Source organism: Protopterus annectens, chromosome 6.part0, assembly GCF_019279795.1.
Source record: "Protopterus annectens isolate FY-2018-M chromosome 6.part0, PAN1.0, whole genome shotgun sequence".
In the NCBI taxonomy this organism is placed as follows: domain Eukaryota; kingdom Metazoa; phylum Chordata; order Ceratodontiformes; family Protopteridae; genus Protopterus; species Protopterus annectens.
In genome coordinates this window covers 316,153,502-316,172,684 of record NC_056737.1, presented here as the reverse complement: position 1 = coordinate 316,172,684, position 19,183 = coordinate 316,153,502, and the positions used below count along the sequence as shown (strand labels likewise).

At 41.2% G+C, this 19,183-nt stretch overlaps 1 protein-coding gene across 2 annotated transcripts in view; it reads left to right on the top strand.

Moving 5' to 3' along the window:
• Window positions 1–19,183, top strand: part of ZFYVE26 (zinc finger FYVE-type containing 26) — a 3,506,023-nt gene that overhangs the window by 1,864,473 nt on the left and 1,622,367 nt on the right. For both annotated transcript variants that reach the window (XM_044074068.1, XM_044074069.1), the window contains one exon: window positions 3,743–3,939. In XM_044074068.1, coding sequence (XP_043930003.1) covers window positions 3,743–3,939 — 197 coding nt within the window. The remainder of the gene's footprint in view (window positions 1–3,742; window positions 3,940–19,183) is intronic.

The window sequence follows — 19,183 nt, the reverse complement described above, 5'->3', positions numbered from 1 at the left end:
TCAACACTCCCACCAGAGGTGACAACATATAGGACCTGGTCATCACCAACATAGGCGACTGGTGTTTTGCACTGGAGGTCAACCACTTGCTGGTTAGATCTGACCATAAACAAATCACTTTGGATATCCATATTCTGCCCCCACTCCCCAACAAGTAAACCACCCTGAAAAACTTTTCAGAAGCAAACGTCACGTTACTTAAGACCAATGTGGAAAGTTTCAAAGCCCCCATGCTAAAGGATAACAGTGTCCAGGCTGCAAATTCCTTTACTAATGCATTCTACAGGCAGCTACAAGAACGCATGGATCATGCCATCCCAAGCAAAACCAAGACTCACTCCTCCAAGAAAAGGAAACCAGTCTGGTGGACTCCTGCCGTAAACAAGCTATACAATAGGAGGAGGAAACTAGTACAGAAAAGAGTAAAATCCCAAGAAGGGAAGACATTCCTGATCAGTATCAGCAAGAAACTACGATCCCTCATAAAATCATCCAAGACGAGCTTTGAAAGAAAAATTACCAAGGACTCCAAAGATAACCACAAGGCATTCTTTAGCTATGTCAAGAATCTAAGTGGCAATGCTTAGATCTGCTCGGAATTAGTGCAGAATTGCACAAAATACACTGAACCGACCGATATCGCCAACATCTTGGCAAACCGGTTCAGCGCAAACTTCCCGCCCCTCACCCCCAAAAGGGCCCATAACCATACCAGAAGAATGTAGAGTCCCTGAAATCACAGACACTCAGGTTAAAACAGCCCTCTCCAAAGCCAAACACACAGCATCAGTTGAACTGGGCGGTGTCCCAGGCTGCGTCCTACACAAGCTCAAAGACGAACTAACCCCTCACCTAAACACACTGTTCAGACTCGGCCTCTCCACAGGCTACATACACATAGAGTGGCGCAAAGCAACAGTTATTCTGCTCCACAAAGGTGGAGCCACAACAGACCCCGGGAACTATCACCCCATAAACTTGACTAGCTTGGTCTGCAAGGCTATGGAGCGCATCATCATGGAACTCATTAACAGAGACATTGGGAACCTGCAAACACTGGACCCTACCCAGTTTAGCTTTAACGGCAGATCATGCCTCCTAAACCTGGTAGACTTCTTTGAGACAGTTACCAAGGCTATAGACGAGGGAAAGGTAGTACACGCAGCCTACTTAGACCTCGCTAAGGCCCTCAACACCATTCCCCCTTCTGGTATTATAGACAAGCTCACCAGCCTGAACATAAACCCCTATGTCACAAGATGGATTGCCAACTGGCTCACGGACAGAACCCACATGGTGAGAGTTGCAGGAGCTAGGTCTGACTCTAAACCGGTTACAAGTGGCTTTCCCCAGGGCTCAGTCCTAGGACCCCTCCTGTTCAGCATATACTTCTCAGAGGTACAGGCAAGCACAGTAGGTCTATGGCTGACCAAGTTCACAGATGACTGTAAACTAGAGGCTATAATTGACTCTCTGACTGACACAGACATCTTGCAAAAGTGTCTCACTGAGACGGATACCTGGTGTCAAAGTCATGACCTCAAGCTAAATGCCAAAAAGTGCATAGTCATCCCCTTTGGAAAAAAACAAAGTACCCACAAACTACCACATAGGTGGTAGTCCACTAAATATGGATGACGTAATAAGGGATCTGAGGACAAGTAGATAGTAATCTCACCTTTGCTAATCACATTGCCATAGTGGTTAGAAAATCCTTCTACATGGCCCACCTAATCACAAAAGGGTTCTCATCCAGATCAAAAGAGGTCATTGTGCCCCTCTACTCATCAGACATCATAGAGTACAACGCCCCATTTGGGTTGTACGTTACAAGACACCTGCAACAGCTGGAAAGACCACAGAAGTACCTCACCAAGAGGATCACTGGCCTCAAACAGATGCTCTATGCAGCTCGACTGCAGAAACTCCAGCTGTACTCGGCTGCATACTGCCTACTCAGAGGTGATCTCTGCCTGACATACAAGGCCATGTCCAACCCAGAATTTATGGACATGCTCCACCTAAAGAAAACCTTATCCCCTCAAGCCACATGCTCTAGGGATTTAAACCTCACCACAACAATAAATAGGACATGTTGGAGGGATAGATTCCTGTCCCAGAGACTTCCCATGCTTTGGAACAAGATCCCAATCTACATTAGGCAGAGCTCCTCGCTAACACTCTTCAAAAGAAACCTTGACGAGTGGATAGGAAACAGAACATTTACCTTGGGGATCACTTCACTGGCTCTGCTGGACAGAGGCACAGGCAACTAATCTAAGCGAAAGCCAACACATTCTGGCTAGACTTATAAATGGCTTCGGGCAGATAGCCTAGTACCTACCTATGAACCTATAATACCACCCCTCCACCCAAAAAAAAAAAAAAAAAAGGAGACACTTATAACCGAAAAGTTAGTGCTTACAATGCCTTTCTTTTACGGAAGAACAGCCAGTCAGAAAATAAAATCAATGGGCCATTGCTTTCTCAGCAATCAACATATAATTGCACACCCCAGCTACAGCTTAACAAAATTTGAAATAAATAAATTCTGTTTTGTACAGGTTATGCTTACCACACCAGTAGTCAGAAGGCTTCACTCAGTAACAATGCTACTACATTCAATATAGCACATCAGTGTTACAATGCTACCTCTGCAGCTTGTCTCTTGGTCTCTCAGCCCCAGCCAAGTGATGCCTTGATGTTACACAGTTCTCCCAGAATGAGGACACGTTTCCTCTTTGAAGAACTTCATGTTGCAAACAACATATACTTTTATTTTAGTACTTTTTAAGAACTACTTACCTACCCATAACAAAGCCTTACACTCTACTTTTCTTAACTTTAGTTATTTACCACCCTAAATGAAGTTGCAGCCATGCACTGGTGTGTGTTTTAAAACTGGATGTAGTATAAAGCACTCTGCACACCAGTAGATAGCTGTAACTGCAAATCTGATCAGAATTTGAAAGACAGCTGGAGGTGGAGGGGAGAAGCATGAAAATAAACTGACATTCAACTGCTTCAGCATAGGTGGCAGTAATGCCATCTGGCAAGCCAAGACATTTCCAGGTTAATGAAGGTAATGGGATACAGTGTAGAAAACATTTACTGTCTCATTCAAACCAGGATGGGTGGCAACCATGATCATATATAGTAATTAAGGATTTTGTTTTAACTTCAGTTTTTGTTCTTTGGTTGTGTTTCTAGTGTTACTAGTAATTTGTTTATATTGTCAACAATATGTTTCCTTACAAGACATTTTTGGTTTGAAGAACTGAAGAAACTGTTTTAAAATTCTGGTCTTATGCAACTGCCTTACATACTTGCCAAAGTTCCATGGAGTGCAGGCACAGGACCACCGTAAGGCTATGTAAGGAGCAAGGGACTACTGCTATTTAAAAATATGACCAGAATTGAAGACCAGGTGGGCCGATGGAGTAAGACATTAATATTGATTCACTATTAAATATCTTAGTCACACTGCATTTCAGAATAATAATGTTGTCTTGGAAAAAGCAATAAAGGCAGCTAAGCTGTGATAGTGTTGTAATAGTGCTACTCCACTGGTCTCTCTTTTCATGGTTATTTTAAGAACGTAGGCTCTACGTGAATAAAACAATCTTGAGTACTAGAAATTGTTCTTATGCACAGAAGCCAGTACAGGAGTTTGAGAATTCATGTTTTAAATGTTTTGTGTATATACAATTTTGTATTAATAAAACTTTATTATTATGTGAAGGTGACAAGGGCTGGCAGTACCTGTTCCGTATGCAAAATGCTGTCCTGCGTGGTGACCTTGTCTTGCGCTGTCTGGACAGATGGCCCCTTGATGAATGTCTGGAGGTTTTGTTTTATTGCATCAGTGATCCTGGGACGGGAGAAGATCTTTTGTCACAGCTGCAGTTTAAGAAGACCGAACTACAGATTTATGAAAAGGTAATGTCTTTGGGGAGATGTGGTATTGAAGTTGTATTTTATTTTGGTAGCGTGTTCTACATAATTTTGTATTTGTATCATAATCCACTAAATCTACATCTAATTTTTTTTTTCATACGCACCTTTTTCAGGAGGTGGATGTAGGAAAATGTGAAACTTGTTCTAATTATATTTTGGTAGAATTTGACAGTAACAGTACACAGCTGTCATCTTACACTGACTTTTGTTCAAGAACATGTCTGAGTGAGGGCTGTTTATTCATAAGTTTAATTCCATGTGAAAAGACCCTTGAGATTCTGTACTTCATTTATAGTTACACTCCTGAGTGGCTTACTTTTGATGCACTAATGTATGCACATTGGGCTACACCAGTGAAAAGCAATAATCAAATTGAAGTAATATGAACATTTTCACCCTAGTTTTACTTCACTGCAAATATAATTTTGAGAGCATGTGGATGTGGGTATAAGAGCAGGACTACTATGGCTGCAATTCATCTCCAGAGAAAGGCAGCACTCAGCAGGAAGTATGATTGTTTAAAATCTGCAGTCAGCATCAGTATTTAAAAGAATTCAACTTGTAGTGATCTTATAAGTTTGAGTTGTTGTGTCTTTCGGCTTTTCCCGGTTAGGGGTCGCCACAGCAGAACTCCGGTCCACTGATGATTGGTAGTTGATTTTTTACGTGCCGAGTTACCAGCCCTGACACACAACCTTCAACGAAGGTGCGCCCATTCATGCATGTCTCCACGCAGAAGACGCTCTAGCTGAGAATCGAACCGGTCAGCCAGCGTCTTACTGTGAGGCGAAAATGCTACCGCAGCAGCACCACCGCGGGTGTAAAGTTTGAGTAATATAATAAAACTTAACTTTTATATTTAATGTATTTTTTTAATTTCTTGTTTATACTGGTTACTAATGCAATGGATAAGAAATAGTACTGAGAAAATTATATTAATATTGCTTTTTAAAATTACTGACTTGAGCCCTGTGCAGATCATTTGATGGTTATACCAATTAATTATATAACTATCATAACTGTTAAGGAAGCACACAGCTGTCTTTCAAGAACTGCTTTGCAGTGTAACATGCACTTTTTTAATGAAAATTTTAAACAAATATTAATAAGAACAAAGACTTTTTTTTTTACATATAGTTGCTTCTTCAGTCTCTTCAGTCACCTCCTAAACATGAATGACAAACCATGGATTATGGTTGAGTTCACCCACGAGTTTAACATAGTCAACAGCCTTCTAATTTTTGTTGGTAACTTCCTGCAGAACCCTAATAAGTGCTTCTCTTTTTCCTGGTGTACAGTTAATAACCATTTTCCACAAACAATTTGGTGTGTCCCCAGTTTGTACTTACTTTCTCCTTCTGCCACAGTTTTGTCAAAACCAGCTCTTTCTGCTAATAGGATTGCAAGTTTACTAATAGAGGTATTTTTTTAATACCTTTATTGAATTATCACTTATGACATAACCAAAATTACTTTTATACAAAAGAAATCAAACTGTATTAAATTAACGAACATTATACCTCACGTATATTGCCATGCATTTTATAACCTAAGCATCATTACGTAAACTATTCAGTTCCTGCCGCTTTTGTAAACAAGAAACATCTTTATTAAACCATCACTTATGACATAAGCAATCATACATTTATATTAATGAAAATGAACCACACAGACACAATCCTAGTTGCAAGCATTTTACATCACAAACCATACGGACACTCCCAGTTGCAAATATTGTACATTACTTGAAATGTACCCAGTGCCACTGTGGTGCAGCGGTAGCATTGTTGCCTCACAGCAAGAGGTTCTCCTGTTCGATTCTCGGCTGGAGTGCGGGGAGTGCCTTCTGTGTGGAGTCTGCATGTCCTCCCCGCAGTTGGGCTGGCGTTCGAAAGGCATGCATAAATGGGCGTACCTTCATTGATGGTTAAACGTCGAGCTGGCACCTCAGCGTTCGTCAAAATCTACTGCCAATCATTAGCGGACCTGAGTTCCGCTGTGGTGACCCCTAACCGGGAAAAGCCGAAAGACAACAACAACAACTTGCAATCTACCCAGTCATTTTCAGTCAAACATTACATAACTCATTTAAGTCCTAATTTCTTTTAAAATTCATTCCTCCCCTATATCTGTAGTGTTCCTACAATTCCCATTTTTCCCATGTTGTTTGCTCCTACCTCTTTTAAAAGATCTCAATTCCAGTTGTTTTATCTCTGTTACTATATTCACTACTTCTAATATAGTTGGTTTAGGTTTTGATTTCCATTTTCTAATAATTGCTTTTTTGGCAGCCACCATAATTAGACACAGCAAAGCCATAACCATGTCTAGGCAATTCCAATTCTGTTTCCTAGCTCAGAAGAATCATCTCCCTCGTCACACCAATCTGCCCACCCATCATCTCCGACAGTGCGTCCCGCAGGGAATCCAAGTCTGCCAACCCACCTCACTCCCAGAAAATATGTTCCCAAGTACCTCTTTCTTCCCCGTCACACTGCCAGCATTTGCTGTCTACCCGAGGGAAACTTCTCTGGAGTCTACTTGGGGTATAAAAATATCTGTGTAAAAATTTTCGAGCAAAAACTCCTAAATCTTCTAGATTTTGTTGCATATTTGGGAGACATACCTATATCCTCACATATATCTTCCCATTGGTTTTTGTGAATTGCTTATCCAATCTCTTTCCAATCCTTTCTAACCTCCTCTGATTGGTTGATTGGTTGTTATAGTTATCATGCAATATTTTATATGATGTACTAATTATTCCTTTCTTAATGGCAGCTTCTGTTCTAGATTGTACTAAAAACTCTACCAGTGCTGGTCTTTCATGTAGGACCCCCCCCCCAATTTATTTCTCTTTGCCTATACTCTAATATTAATCCTTGATAAGGAAGGCAATCTCTAATCTGCAGTCCAAATAAATTCTTGGCCTCTTGCCATTCTATTACCTTTCCCTCTCTAGTTATTTACTCCCAATACCTTGGTTCCTTTGCCAGTTTTCTCCAGTAAATTCCAGCTCCCGCTTACATGTTGTCTGTTTCCCTAATTGCAGTCATCCCTATCAGCAGCATTTCCTTTCTCCACTCCTGTGTTGGGTTAGTTCTTATACTTTCTGCTACTTTATGGATGTAATATTCTGTATGACTATTATTATTCTCCTTAAAGGCCTGCATCCAAAATCCCAGTCTCACCTTGTTTCTTGAGTTTCCCCACTGTTTCATCCCTTTCTACTTTGAATTATAGTTTAATGCTTGTGCTATGTATAGGGGCCTTAACTGTGTAGGCTAGTTGTGAAATACCCCTTCATATTGGGTAATCCCACTCCATCCTGTCCTACTGGAAGAATCATCTTATCACACTTGACTCTTACCATCTTCCCTTTGCAGATAAAGTCCTTCAGCTCTTAATTAATTGCTATCCACAACATCTCCTCTGGTTAATAAAAATGTACCTGACCTGTGTAATAAGACTAAAGGGACTAAAAACATTTTGACTGCATGTATCTTACTATCCATATAACAAAGCTTCCGTTTTCTCAGTTTTTGTATTATCTTTAGTTTGATCCCACATATCCTTACCTGCCACACCAGAATCATTTTTAATCCATACTCCTCAATATTTCATTTTATCATGTCCTCGTAAATACAGATATTGCTGAACTGATTTGTGTGTGGGTACATAATTTACCAGCATTACCTTTGTTTTAGCTTCGAACTGCGGTGGTGGTGCTGCGGTAGCGTTGTCGCCTCATAGCAAGACGTTGTCCCATTCGATTTTCAGCTAGAGCGTCTTCTTTGTGGAGGCATACGTGAATGGGGTGTGCCTTTGTTAAAGGTTGTGCGTCAGGGCTGGTAACCCGGTACATAAAAATCCACTACCAATCATTAGCGGACAGGAGTTCCACTGTGGCGACCCCTAACCGGGAAAAGCCGAAAGAAACCTTTGTTTTAGCTTCATTAATTTTGTATCTCAAAAAGATGTGAAACTGTCTCAAAATGTTCCACAACACTGTAATGTCTCTTTCTGGTTTTGTCAGATATAAAATATGTGCAAATAGAGTCAGCATTTCTTGACTTATCATACCAATAATATCCTTGAATTTGTGAGTCCCTTATTTTCTTTGCCACTGGTTCTAAATATAATGCAAATAACAAAGGGGAAGGAGGACACCCCCTGCCTGGTTCCTCTGCTCACGCAGAAATTATCAGAGAGGACTGCACCCACTTTAATTTTCTTCTCTGATCCCTCATATATCCTCCTAATCGACCTTGTAATTTTATCAGGGAATGCAAATGCTTAATTTTTCCTGTTCATAAAGTCCCATCTTACTCTGTCATGCTTTCTCTGTATCAAGACCCACCAGCAACAGTGGTATCTTCTTACATTCTGCTTCTTTCTGGATCATCAGTGTTCTGTTAATGTTGTCATATGTTTGCCCTCCCTTCACAAAACCACATTGCTCAGATCTATCAATTCTGGCCTTGCTATTCTCATTCTTTTAGCCATTATAGACAGGAACACTTTATAACAATGGTTTAGTATTGAAATGGGCCTGTATGACTGGGTCTTTACCCTATTTAAGTATAACAGCTCCCACTGCTTTCTTCCAAGATGATGGTACTTCTCCTCCTCTTAAAATACTGTTAAACAAAGCCTTCCAGATCTTTATTGTTCTTTTCTGTCCTAGCTTCCAAACTTCCCAGGAATACCATCTGTTCCTGGGGACTTTCCTGTAGCCTGATTATACATCACATGTTTTATCTCCCTGTATCCTAATAGTCGGTAATTGGGAATCATGTATCTCTAACCCTGGCATATTTAATTCTTCCATAAACATTTCCATTTGTATATTTTCTTGATTTCCATATTTCCTTGCTTTATACAGACTTTCATAGAATTTCCAAAAAAAAACCTCTACAGGATCTCTTGATACCTTTCTTGTTATAGGCTCCCTAAGCTTGGCAACAGCCTTTTCTACTGTCTGTTGCCTGAGTTGTTGCTAAAAGTTTTTGTGCTCTACTTTTGTTATAAAAAAATGCTTAACAGCAATCTTTCTAAATTCATGCATATTATTGATGTGTAATCCCTTAGATGTCCTTCATGGATGCATCTGCAGTCATTACAGCTGGGTTGTCCTGTCGTCAGGCAGCCCTTCAGTCGGCCGGATTCCAAAGTCCGGGTCCTGATGTCGCACTTCACCCGACGTCATCTCTGTTGGTCTTGGTATAAAGCATCAGCCGACGCCATTTTCCTCAGTCTTTCTTGCAAGCAGAAGCTGTTCGCAAGTGCCGGTCGGTCGGATCCAGAGATTATTTCATACTACTTTGAAGACTTCTAAAGCTAAGTACCGTTGGGGACTCTTTCTTGCCTCAGCCGATGTCAGAAAAAGTTAATAATTGTTTAACCTGTGGGAAACAAATACCTCATAAAGATTTCCACTCTTACTGTCTGCCTTGTTTAGGCCCAGCCCACGACGTAGCAGCCTGTTCGGCCTGTGCTTCCTTCAACAGTTTGCAGAACAGTTTTACTGATTTACATTATGTCGCCGGATCCTCCGACAACACTTTCTGCCAAACAAAGATAAAGACCGACAAAACCATGCTTAAACAAATTTCGCTGAAACCGAGAAAACTGATCTAAGTACAGCTGAATCTATCTCTACAGCTGAGGCCCCTGCTATTGAACCAACCTCAGAAGTTTTATCGACTACCAATGACTTATCAGACACCATTCCCTTGGATGTCTCTACCCCAGCATGTGGTGCTGCTAGGCCTCCAGCAGCCATGTCCATTAAGGCCTTCGCCAGGGCTAAAGCAGCCAAGACTTCTAAAAAAGTGCCTGTTAAACCTCCTTCTACCAGGCCCTCTTCTAGTAATCAAATGCTTACTTTGGCAGAAGATTTAATTACATTAATTAGAGGATCTCAATCTCACCCAGACAGGGCCTCTCAGCCCCCTGAGAAGAGACCTAGGGCAGAGCCCCCTGAGCCAGTGTCCTCTGATGATTCAGCTGATGAATCAGACATAACTGACCAGCCAGAGGCCCCTTTCTCCAATTTTGAAGATTCTGATGCTGAAGAATCTATTCCAGCTGCTTCTCCTCCAGAAGAATTCTCCTTTGGGGAAACCTTACATGCCATGCGAGAGCATTTCCAATGGCAGCAACAAGATTTTTCAGATTCCAGAAAAAGACTTAGAACCTTTCACGCCTTCCACAGCACAGGCCCTTAGCTATAACTCCTGTTCTCTCTGTGGTAGATGATGCTTGCAATGATGTCTGCTCTGCTCCAGATTCACTGCACCCAGCCCCTGCCAAACCAGACAGATTTTACAGGGTGCCAGATACTCATCACCACCTTTACAAGGCCCCTCTTGCAGACCCGAATCTATATCCCAGGGTCCCAAGGCAGTAGCGACCATAGCTAAAACCCTATTCCTTCTGAAAGGGAAGCAAGGTCACTAGACAGATGGGGTAAAAGGTTTACACTTCAGCTACTCTCTCAGCTAGAGCTTTAAACTGTCAATTTCACATGATACAATACCAAGAGTTTATGCTTGATCAGTTAACTAAAAAACTAACCATTGATGAATCTCTTGATAAGAAATATGTATTAGAGATGGTAAATAACATACAACAGGTTAGTAACCATTCCTTAAAATGTGGCTATGATGCACTGGAGGCTTCATTTAGATCAGCCATGACTGGCACAGTGATAAGAAGACATGCATGGCTAAAGGAGCAACCTCTACCGGATCATGTTAAAGCTAAGTTGCTAGATGCTCCTATGGATAAGACAAGCTTGTTTGGTACACCTGCACAGCAGGTTATAAAGAAAATGGAAGAAAAAGCAAAATTAGTCCAAACGGTTAAAGATTTCCTGCAAGTTCAACCCCAAGGTTTAGCAGGAACTGGCCTGCCAAAATTGGTCCTTTCCAGACTCCACAAGATTTCAAAGGGGCAGGAATAGGCGTCCCAGAGGCAGAAACCAATCTAGAGGTGGTGCCTACAGAGGACGACAGTGGCAAGGTAACAACAGAGGCTCAGACACAACCACTGCCACTACAACAGCACAGCCACAGTGACTTAACCTAAATCCGCCTACCAGGGAACAAATAACAGCTCCTCTAGGCGGAAAGTTAACTTTATTTTCAAAGAACTGGCACCACATAACAAAAGACAAGTGGATTTTACAAACCATAGATCAAGGTTACCGATTCCACTTCCACACTTTACCAGTCAAAGAGGAATGCCAAATCTACCTCCAAACCAAAAGCAGAAGCTCTACAACAGATAATGGAGTTAGCAAACATGAGAGCTGTGGAAAAGTACCAACAGCAGTGCAAGGAAAGGGGTTCTACTCCAGACTATTCCTAGTTCCAAGAAAGGTAAAAAGTTGGAGACCAATTCTCGACCTGTCCACCTTAAATACATACATCATTGTTCCAAAATTCAAAATGCTGACCCTTCAGCAACTTCCATGCTGGGCAAGGAGTGTTGGCTGGTAACTCTAGATCTCAAGGAGGCATACCTGCACGTCCCTATTCGACCAATCTGCAGAAGATACCTCAGATTTCTTGCAGGATCAGAGCACTATCAATTCTCAGCATTGCCTTTTGGCTTATCTACTGCGCCCAGAGTATTCACAAAATGCCTGGCATCAGTAATTGCAGACTACAGGAATTCAAATTTACCCATACCTGGACGACTGCCTACTACAAGGGACAACAAAAGCAAGTTGACAACAGATTTACAAAGGGTCATTTACTTGCTACAAGCACTGGGATACACAGTCAATTTACAAAAGTCAAGGCTGATACCATCCCAAACAAGGACTTTCTTGGGAGCGGAATTGGACACAGTAAGACAAATGGCATTCCTAACTGCAGAAAACAAAAGAACTCCCTCTTTACTTCTTGGCACTAACAAAACTGAACAAGTTAACAGCAAGAAAGGTACTGCAGGCCTTAGGCTTCATGGCATCATGCATAATTTTGGTCCCATTTGTCAGACTTCATATGAGAAAACTACAGTGGTACCTAAGGAATTTATGGTCCCAGCACAGGCACAGCCTAGAAACAGAAATCCCACTTATTCCATGCATAAAACAGGAGTTCCTATGGTGGGCTCAGGCATGCCAGTCAAACCCAGGCCTTCCCTTTCGCAGAGGTCAAGCAAGCCAGAACATCACAACAGACGCTTCAGACCTAGGATGGGGGGCCCACATGATGGACAAACGCGTGCAAGGATTGTGGACTCAGGATCAACTTCACCTGCACATCAACCTAAAAGAAATGCTGGCAGTAAAACTGGCAATCCAAAGTTCAGACCATTTCTCAAAGAGGGTCAGTTGATGATAAGGACAGACAACACCACAGTCATGTGGTACATCAACAAACAGGGAGGCACTCACCCCTATGCAGACTGACTTTGGAACTGTGGACCCTGGCACTCAGCTACAACATCCAGCTACAGGCAATATTTGTACCAGGAAAAGAAAATACTCTAGCAGACATATTAAGCACAACCACATCCGATGCCCACGAATGGCACCTGCACCCGGACATCTTCAAGACCATCACAAAGAAATGGGGAATGACTCAGATAGATCTATTCGCATCACCCCACAATCACCAGCTCCAAAATTTTGCACAAGGACATTCCACCCATTAGCATGGAAAGTGGACTCTCTCCTTCAGCTGGAAAGGCCTAACAGCATATGCATTCCCACCTTTTCCTTGATACACAAAGTATTATTAAAAATCAAGGAGGAACAGCCAAGAATAATCCTGATAGCTCCAAACTGGCCAAGACAACACTGGTACCCTCTGCTGAGGAGCATGTCTCGAACAATATGTGGCCAATACCACTGATGCCCTTGATGCTAACTCAGAACAACTACAGCACCATACATCCAAACCTGAAAACGTTACAACTGACTGCATGGAACATCACATAGCAGCAGCTAATCAAGAACTTTCCCAAAGAGTTAAAGACATTATTCTTGAAGCACGCAGACCTTCAACAAGAAGGAACCTGGAAAATGGAAAAGGTTTGTCACCTGGAGCTCTGAAAGAGGAAAAGATGTGTCAAACATAGATATGCCTAATATTCTGGAGTACCTGGCGAACTTCTATTCAGGCCTGTCCTACTCCTCCATCAAGATACATGCATCAGCTATTTCAGCAGAATACAGCTTTGATCCACCTGTTTTTCACACCCTTTGCTCAGACAGTTTCTCAGAGGAATCAAGAATGTAAAACCCCAAGGAAACCACCATTGCCAACTTGGGACTTAGAAAAGTTGACACTTTCACCCTTTGAACCAGCAGCAACAGCAGACCTAAAATACCTGTCTTGGAAAACTGCTTTCCTACTGGCAATTACTTCAGCAAGGAGGGTTTCAGAACTACAGGCCTTAATGGCAGTGCAACCCTTCCTAATCTTCCACCAAGATAGAGTGTCCATGAGAACTAATCCAACTTTTATGCCTAAAGTGGTATCCAGGGTGTCCTTAAACCAGGCAATCCACCTACCTACCTTCTTTCCCAACCCACAAAACAGAGGGAGAAGAATATTGCATACCTTGGATGTACATAGACAGCTACGCTACTACTTGGACAGAACCAAAAGCAACAGAAAGACTGACCAACTTTTTGTAGCCTATGCAACAGGAAGGGAAGGAAGAGCTATTTCCAAACAGACAATCTCCAAATGGATAGGAAATTGCATTCGATTCTGTTACTCTTTCCATGGAAAACCAATTCCACAGAACATAAGACCTCATTCTACAAGGGCAACAGCCACTACCACAGCCTTCTGTGGCAACCAAAGACATTATTGAGGCTACTTGGACCTCCGTGCATACATTTGCCAAGCATTATAATTTACCTCTATATTCCAGATCCCGAGCAGGGTTTGCAACTGCTGTACTGCAAGGGATCCTAAACACACCATAATCTTCCTTTATCCTCCTCCCTAGTTGGCTATGGTATTCTAATGACTGCAGATGCATCCATGAAGGACATAGTACAGTTTTGTACCTACCATAAATGTAGATGTCCGAACTGGATAGCATCTGCAGTCAGTAATAGCTAACTGGTGGGGGAGTCTTTATGGTGTATTTGTTTGTATATATGTACATACATGCTTATTTTTGTGTTTACCCTATACCTTTTGGAAACATTGGCATTCTATCCAAAATTTTAGCCTTCCTAGAGGGCTTCTGGCATCTGGGGCAAGAAACACTGAGGAAACTGATGCTTTAAGACCAACAGAGATCGACATCACCGACTGAAGGAGCTGTAATGACTGCAGATGCTATCCAGTTCGGACATCTACATTTATGGTAGGTACAAAACTGTACTTTTTTGCTTGACATTCTGCAGTTGATCCTCTTCTTGTTCTGTGTCCCCCTATTCAGCAATCCTTCATTTGTCAGTCCCTCTAAATAAATGTTGTTACTTCTTAACCATAGCCCCCTTTCTTTTATTTCCACCTTATTTTTAAACTCCACTGAAATATTATCCCACTCCCTAGCTATATTTTCAAAAGAAATTTCTATCCTCTCTAATAAATAGCTCCTGAATAATGTCTGCTACCCATTCTTTAAATTCCTCTCTTTTCGACAGATAGGTGGGAATGTACCACTGTCTCATTTTTATTTCATTACCCTGTATTTTATTTTAGTTATTATTGGCACATGATCTGAAATAGTTATTGGATGTCTATCAAGACCTTCAATTAAATGCACATATTCGTATGAAATGTAAATTCTGTCTAGCCTAGCCCAGTTTTTATATCTTTGGGAATAATATGTAAATTCATTTTGAGCTATTACCGAATTTGCATCTTCCATGCCAAGTATTTTCATAAATTTCTTTAAAAAGCTACCCTCCTTAGTTATACTTTCCCTTTTGGGCCCCCAGGCACATTTTCACTGTTGCAAATCACACTCCATTCCCCACCTATAAATAATATTCCTTACCAACAACTGATTATTTTAAGCTCCATTATAGCAGTTTTAAGTGGAATATAAATACATGCCAGTGTAATCCTCCTCCCTTGCCAGTAGCCCCTTAGCAATGCAAATCTGCCATTATCTTTTTTTATTGTCTTTTATTACTATTGGAACTCCTCTTGGAATTAATATAATGACTCCTCTTTTCCTTTATCCCAGATATTCCACTGAATAACCATCCTAAAAACATTTCTTTACTAAATTCGCATGTTCAGTTCTTTAAGTGTGCCTCATGTAACAGAGCTATTTACATTCTGCATTTTTTAAAATAGTTCACAACTCTCTGTCTTGTATTTATCTGTGAGACCATTGACATTTAAAAATGTTACAGGCATCATTGCATTAAAAAGTTATTTCCACATTTTATGTGTAATATCTTTTTTGCTAAATGTCTAATTTCAGTTTTTGTGTAACAAGCATACACTATTTGACAGATTGAACTTTTATACAGTTGTTTCTTGTCATTCCATTTGAACCTATGTCACGTCTTACAAAACTTTTTGTTTTATTGAAAGCTCTGAAACAAAAAACAAACACCCCCAGTACTTTCGTAAAGCCTATTAACTTAATAGTAACATACAAAATTATATACATCTTCAAATACTAAAGTTTTACCCTTCTGATGGAACAAAAGTCCCAAACTGACAGCCACACTCTCACACTTGAGTTAACCTAAAAAAAAGTTTAAACATGCTAAGACTCATGTTGCAGCTTGCAGCCTGTCCTACTAAGTGCTAATTGGTTTTGTCTTTTCTTTGTAGCTCTCCCAGCTAGGAGAACACCTGAATGCTTTCAGAGAACGTTATGTCCTAGCCAATTTCTCTTCTCAGTTTTTTTTTCTTTTCCTTCAGCCAGTCACTCTCCACCAGCCTGTAGCCAGTTTCTCTTTATCAGATTGTTTCAATGAAAACATGAAGACCACCTGCAGAATTGCTACTGAGCATACATGTTTTGCTAGTAAAAAAGCCTCATAATATCCAATATTTTTTTATTTACTTGTTTATTCTTAAAACTTGTTAGTAAACCAATGTAAGGTCCTGAATCCAGTCATTTCCCAATTCAAGAATGATAAAAAGCACATAAATGTTTCTTTTGTTATGCTCAGGCTCATTTTTTTCATTCCATATTGCATTGCCTACATTTCTTAAAACTAAACAAGAAGAAAGAGAGAAGGAAGAAAGAAAAAAAACAGCAGTACCTGTTTACGGTTCCCATTACACTTAAAAGTAGCTGAGAAAGCTTTACTTTATAGCATGCAAAGAAAAACATACAACACAAAAATAGTGCTAGCAAGAAAAAAATTTCTTTACTTACAGCTAACATTTTCTTCTCCTCTTCCCCTACCCAATGTATTTTTTGAACATAAATGGCATGAAGTAGGGCATATGTTTTGGAGTCCCCCATGGGTATAAGAAAAAGGCCAGTATTTCCAGATTTTCTTGTTCTGTCATATTTCACACATATAACTTTTGCATTGTAATCCCACATTGTTACTGGTTTTATTACTGTTCATCTCCCATATCCTGTCACGGCCTCATTTCCAACTTACTCTCAATTCTTTTAGTCAGCTGTCATTCTCCCTTCATTCACTCCAACATTTTCTGTTGAGACACTGGAATAAGTTTCACAAGTACAGTCTTTCTGTGCTCTTTATTACCAGAAGAACAAGAAGCCGAATCTTTTTGTTGCACAGCTCACTTTTTGTTGGACAAACTTTTGTATTTCTTCCTTAGGTTCATAAGTGTGTTCATAGGTGTGTACTAAGCTAATGACCCTGGAGCCTTTCTAAGGCTGGCCCATAGGATTCTTTGGCATCTTGCAGCTGGACGTTATTTCCCAGTGCCTTGGTCAAGCAGGGCAACTAAAGTGATCCCCGGGGTGAATTTTCTATTTCCCATCCACTTGTCAAGATTTCTCTTGAAGAGGGCGAGTGAGGTGCTCTGCTTGACCTGCAAGGGAAGTCTGTTCCAGAGCATGGGCAGTCTCTGGGTTAGGAACCTGTTCTGTTGATTGTGGTAATGAGGTTGAGGTCTCTGGAGCATGTGGCATGAAGGGACTGGGATTTCTTTAGCTGTAGCATATCTAACAGCCCTGGGTCTGACATGGCTTTGTAGGTCAAACAGAGATCACCTCTAAGTAAGCAAAAGATGGAGTTTTTTTAGTCTAATCGCATAGGGCAAGTGTTTAAGGCCTAGGATCCCCTTAGTGAGGTATTTTTGTGGTCGTTCTAGTTCTTGCATATGTCTAGTGAAGTACATGCCAAATGGGATATTGTACTCGATAATTGCTCTAATGAGGGAAGAGTAGAGAGAGAGAGGCTTTGAAATAAGATGTGCCACATAGAAGTGGCAATGTGATTGTCAAAGGAGAGATTGCTATCCATTTGTGTTCCCAGATCTCTCACAACGCCTTCGGTGTTCAGTGGACTACCATTGATGTGGTAATTCATGGGTACCGTGTTCTTCCCAAAGGGAATGATGATACATTTCTTGGCATTGAACTTAAGGCCATGGTTCTGACAACAGTCATTGGTCTCTGTGAGGCCTTTCTGTCAAATGTCAACATTGTTTGGAGAGCTAATAATGGCTTTCAGTTTGAAATCATCTTCGAACTTGGTCAGCCAGAGTCTCTTGGTTTTGGCCTGAACTTCAGAAAAGTAAATGCCAAACAGGAGAGGACCCAGGACTGATCCCTGTGGGACTCCACTTGTGACTGGTCGGTAGTCTGACTTGGAGTATGCTACTTTCACAGTGTGGGTTCTGTCAGTGAGCCAGTTTGCAACCCACCTTGTGACATAGGGGTTGATGTCTAGTTTATTGTGTTTATCAATGATTCCTGAGTGAGGAATTGTATTGAATGCCTTGGCCAGATCGAGGTAGGCTGTGTGAACTTCCTTGCCTTTGTCCACAGCTCTGATGACAGACTCAAAGAAGTCTACCAGATTGAGCAGACATGATGTACCCTTCACAAATCCAAACTGTCATGGGGTCTAAAGTCGGGAGATTCCCTTTGCCCTTATTTATTAGGGCCATGATGATGCGCTCCATAGCCTTACATACCAGAGTCAGGCTAATGAGACAGTAGTTTCCAGGGTTTGTAGTCTCACCCCCTTTGTGGAGTGGGATGACTGTAGCAGTGCGTCATTCAGTTGGGACAAAGTCTGAAATAAGGCTGTGCTTGAACAGGGCACACAGGTGTGGTGCCAGTTCATTTTGTAATTCATATAGAACACAGCCAGGGATATTGTCAGATCCCATGCATGCTGTATTCTTGGCCTTTGACAATGTAATTTTAACCTGTGCAGCTGTAATATTGGGTACTAGGCATTCCTCTGGTATTGTGATTGGCTCTTTAGGGGGTGAGAAGGGGGGTAAAGTTGGCACTGAACCTGTCTGCTAGTATATTGGCAATGTCTGTTGGTTCAGTATATGAGTTACCATTGTGTAGTAGCTCAGAGCAGATCTGACGTTTGCCTTGTATATTTTTGTCATAACTGTAGAAAGCCTTGTGTGTTTGTCTTTAGTATCTACTACAATTTTGTTTTCGTAGCTAACTTTAGCGGATTTGATGATGGATCTCAGCTTTTTGTTGAGGCTAACAAGGGAGTTTTTCAAGTCTTGGGACTTCGCCCTATTCTGCAACAGTTTCTTTTTTTCTGTTGTAGAGTTTGTTTATGGCAGGGGACCACCAGATTGGCTTCCCTTTTTTGGAGGAGAGTGTTTTGGTTCTATTGGGTATGGCCTGTTCCATGCATTTGTGTATGTGTTCGTACAGTGCATTGGAGTATGATTCAGCAGTCCTGCATTTATTATCCATTTACATGGGCATCGTGAAGTTATCCACCTCAGTTTTTAGAATCCCAAAGTTTGCTTTGGAAAAGTTTTTTTTACAGTGGTGATCTTTGCAGGGGGTGTGGATGGGATGTGGATATCCATGGTGACTAGCTTGTGATCAGATCTCACCAGGGAGGAGTTGACAATTGGTGTAGAGCAACAGTTGCCCATATTTGTAATAACAAGATCGAGGATATTGTTACCTCTAATGGGGATACTAATGAGCTGGTCCAGGGCATTGGAATTAATGAATTCCAGAAATCGATGAGCAAGTGTGTTGGTACTTGAGTAGTTTTCCCAGTTAATGGAGGGGGTAGTTAAAGTCATCCAGTATGAGTGGGTTGGGTTGGACTTTAATCTTTTTCCAGGGTGCTTAG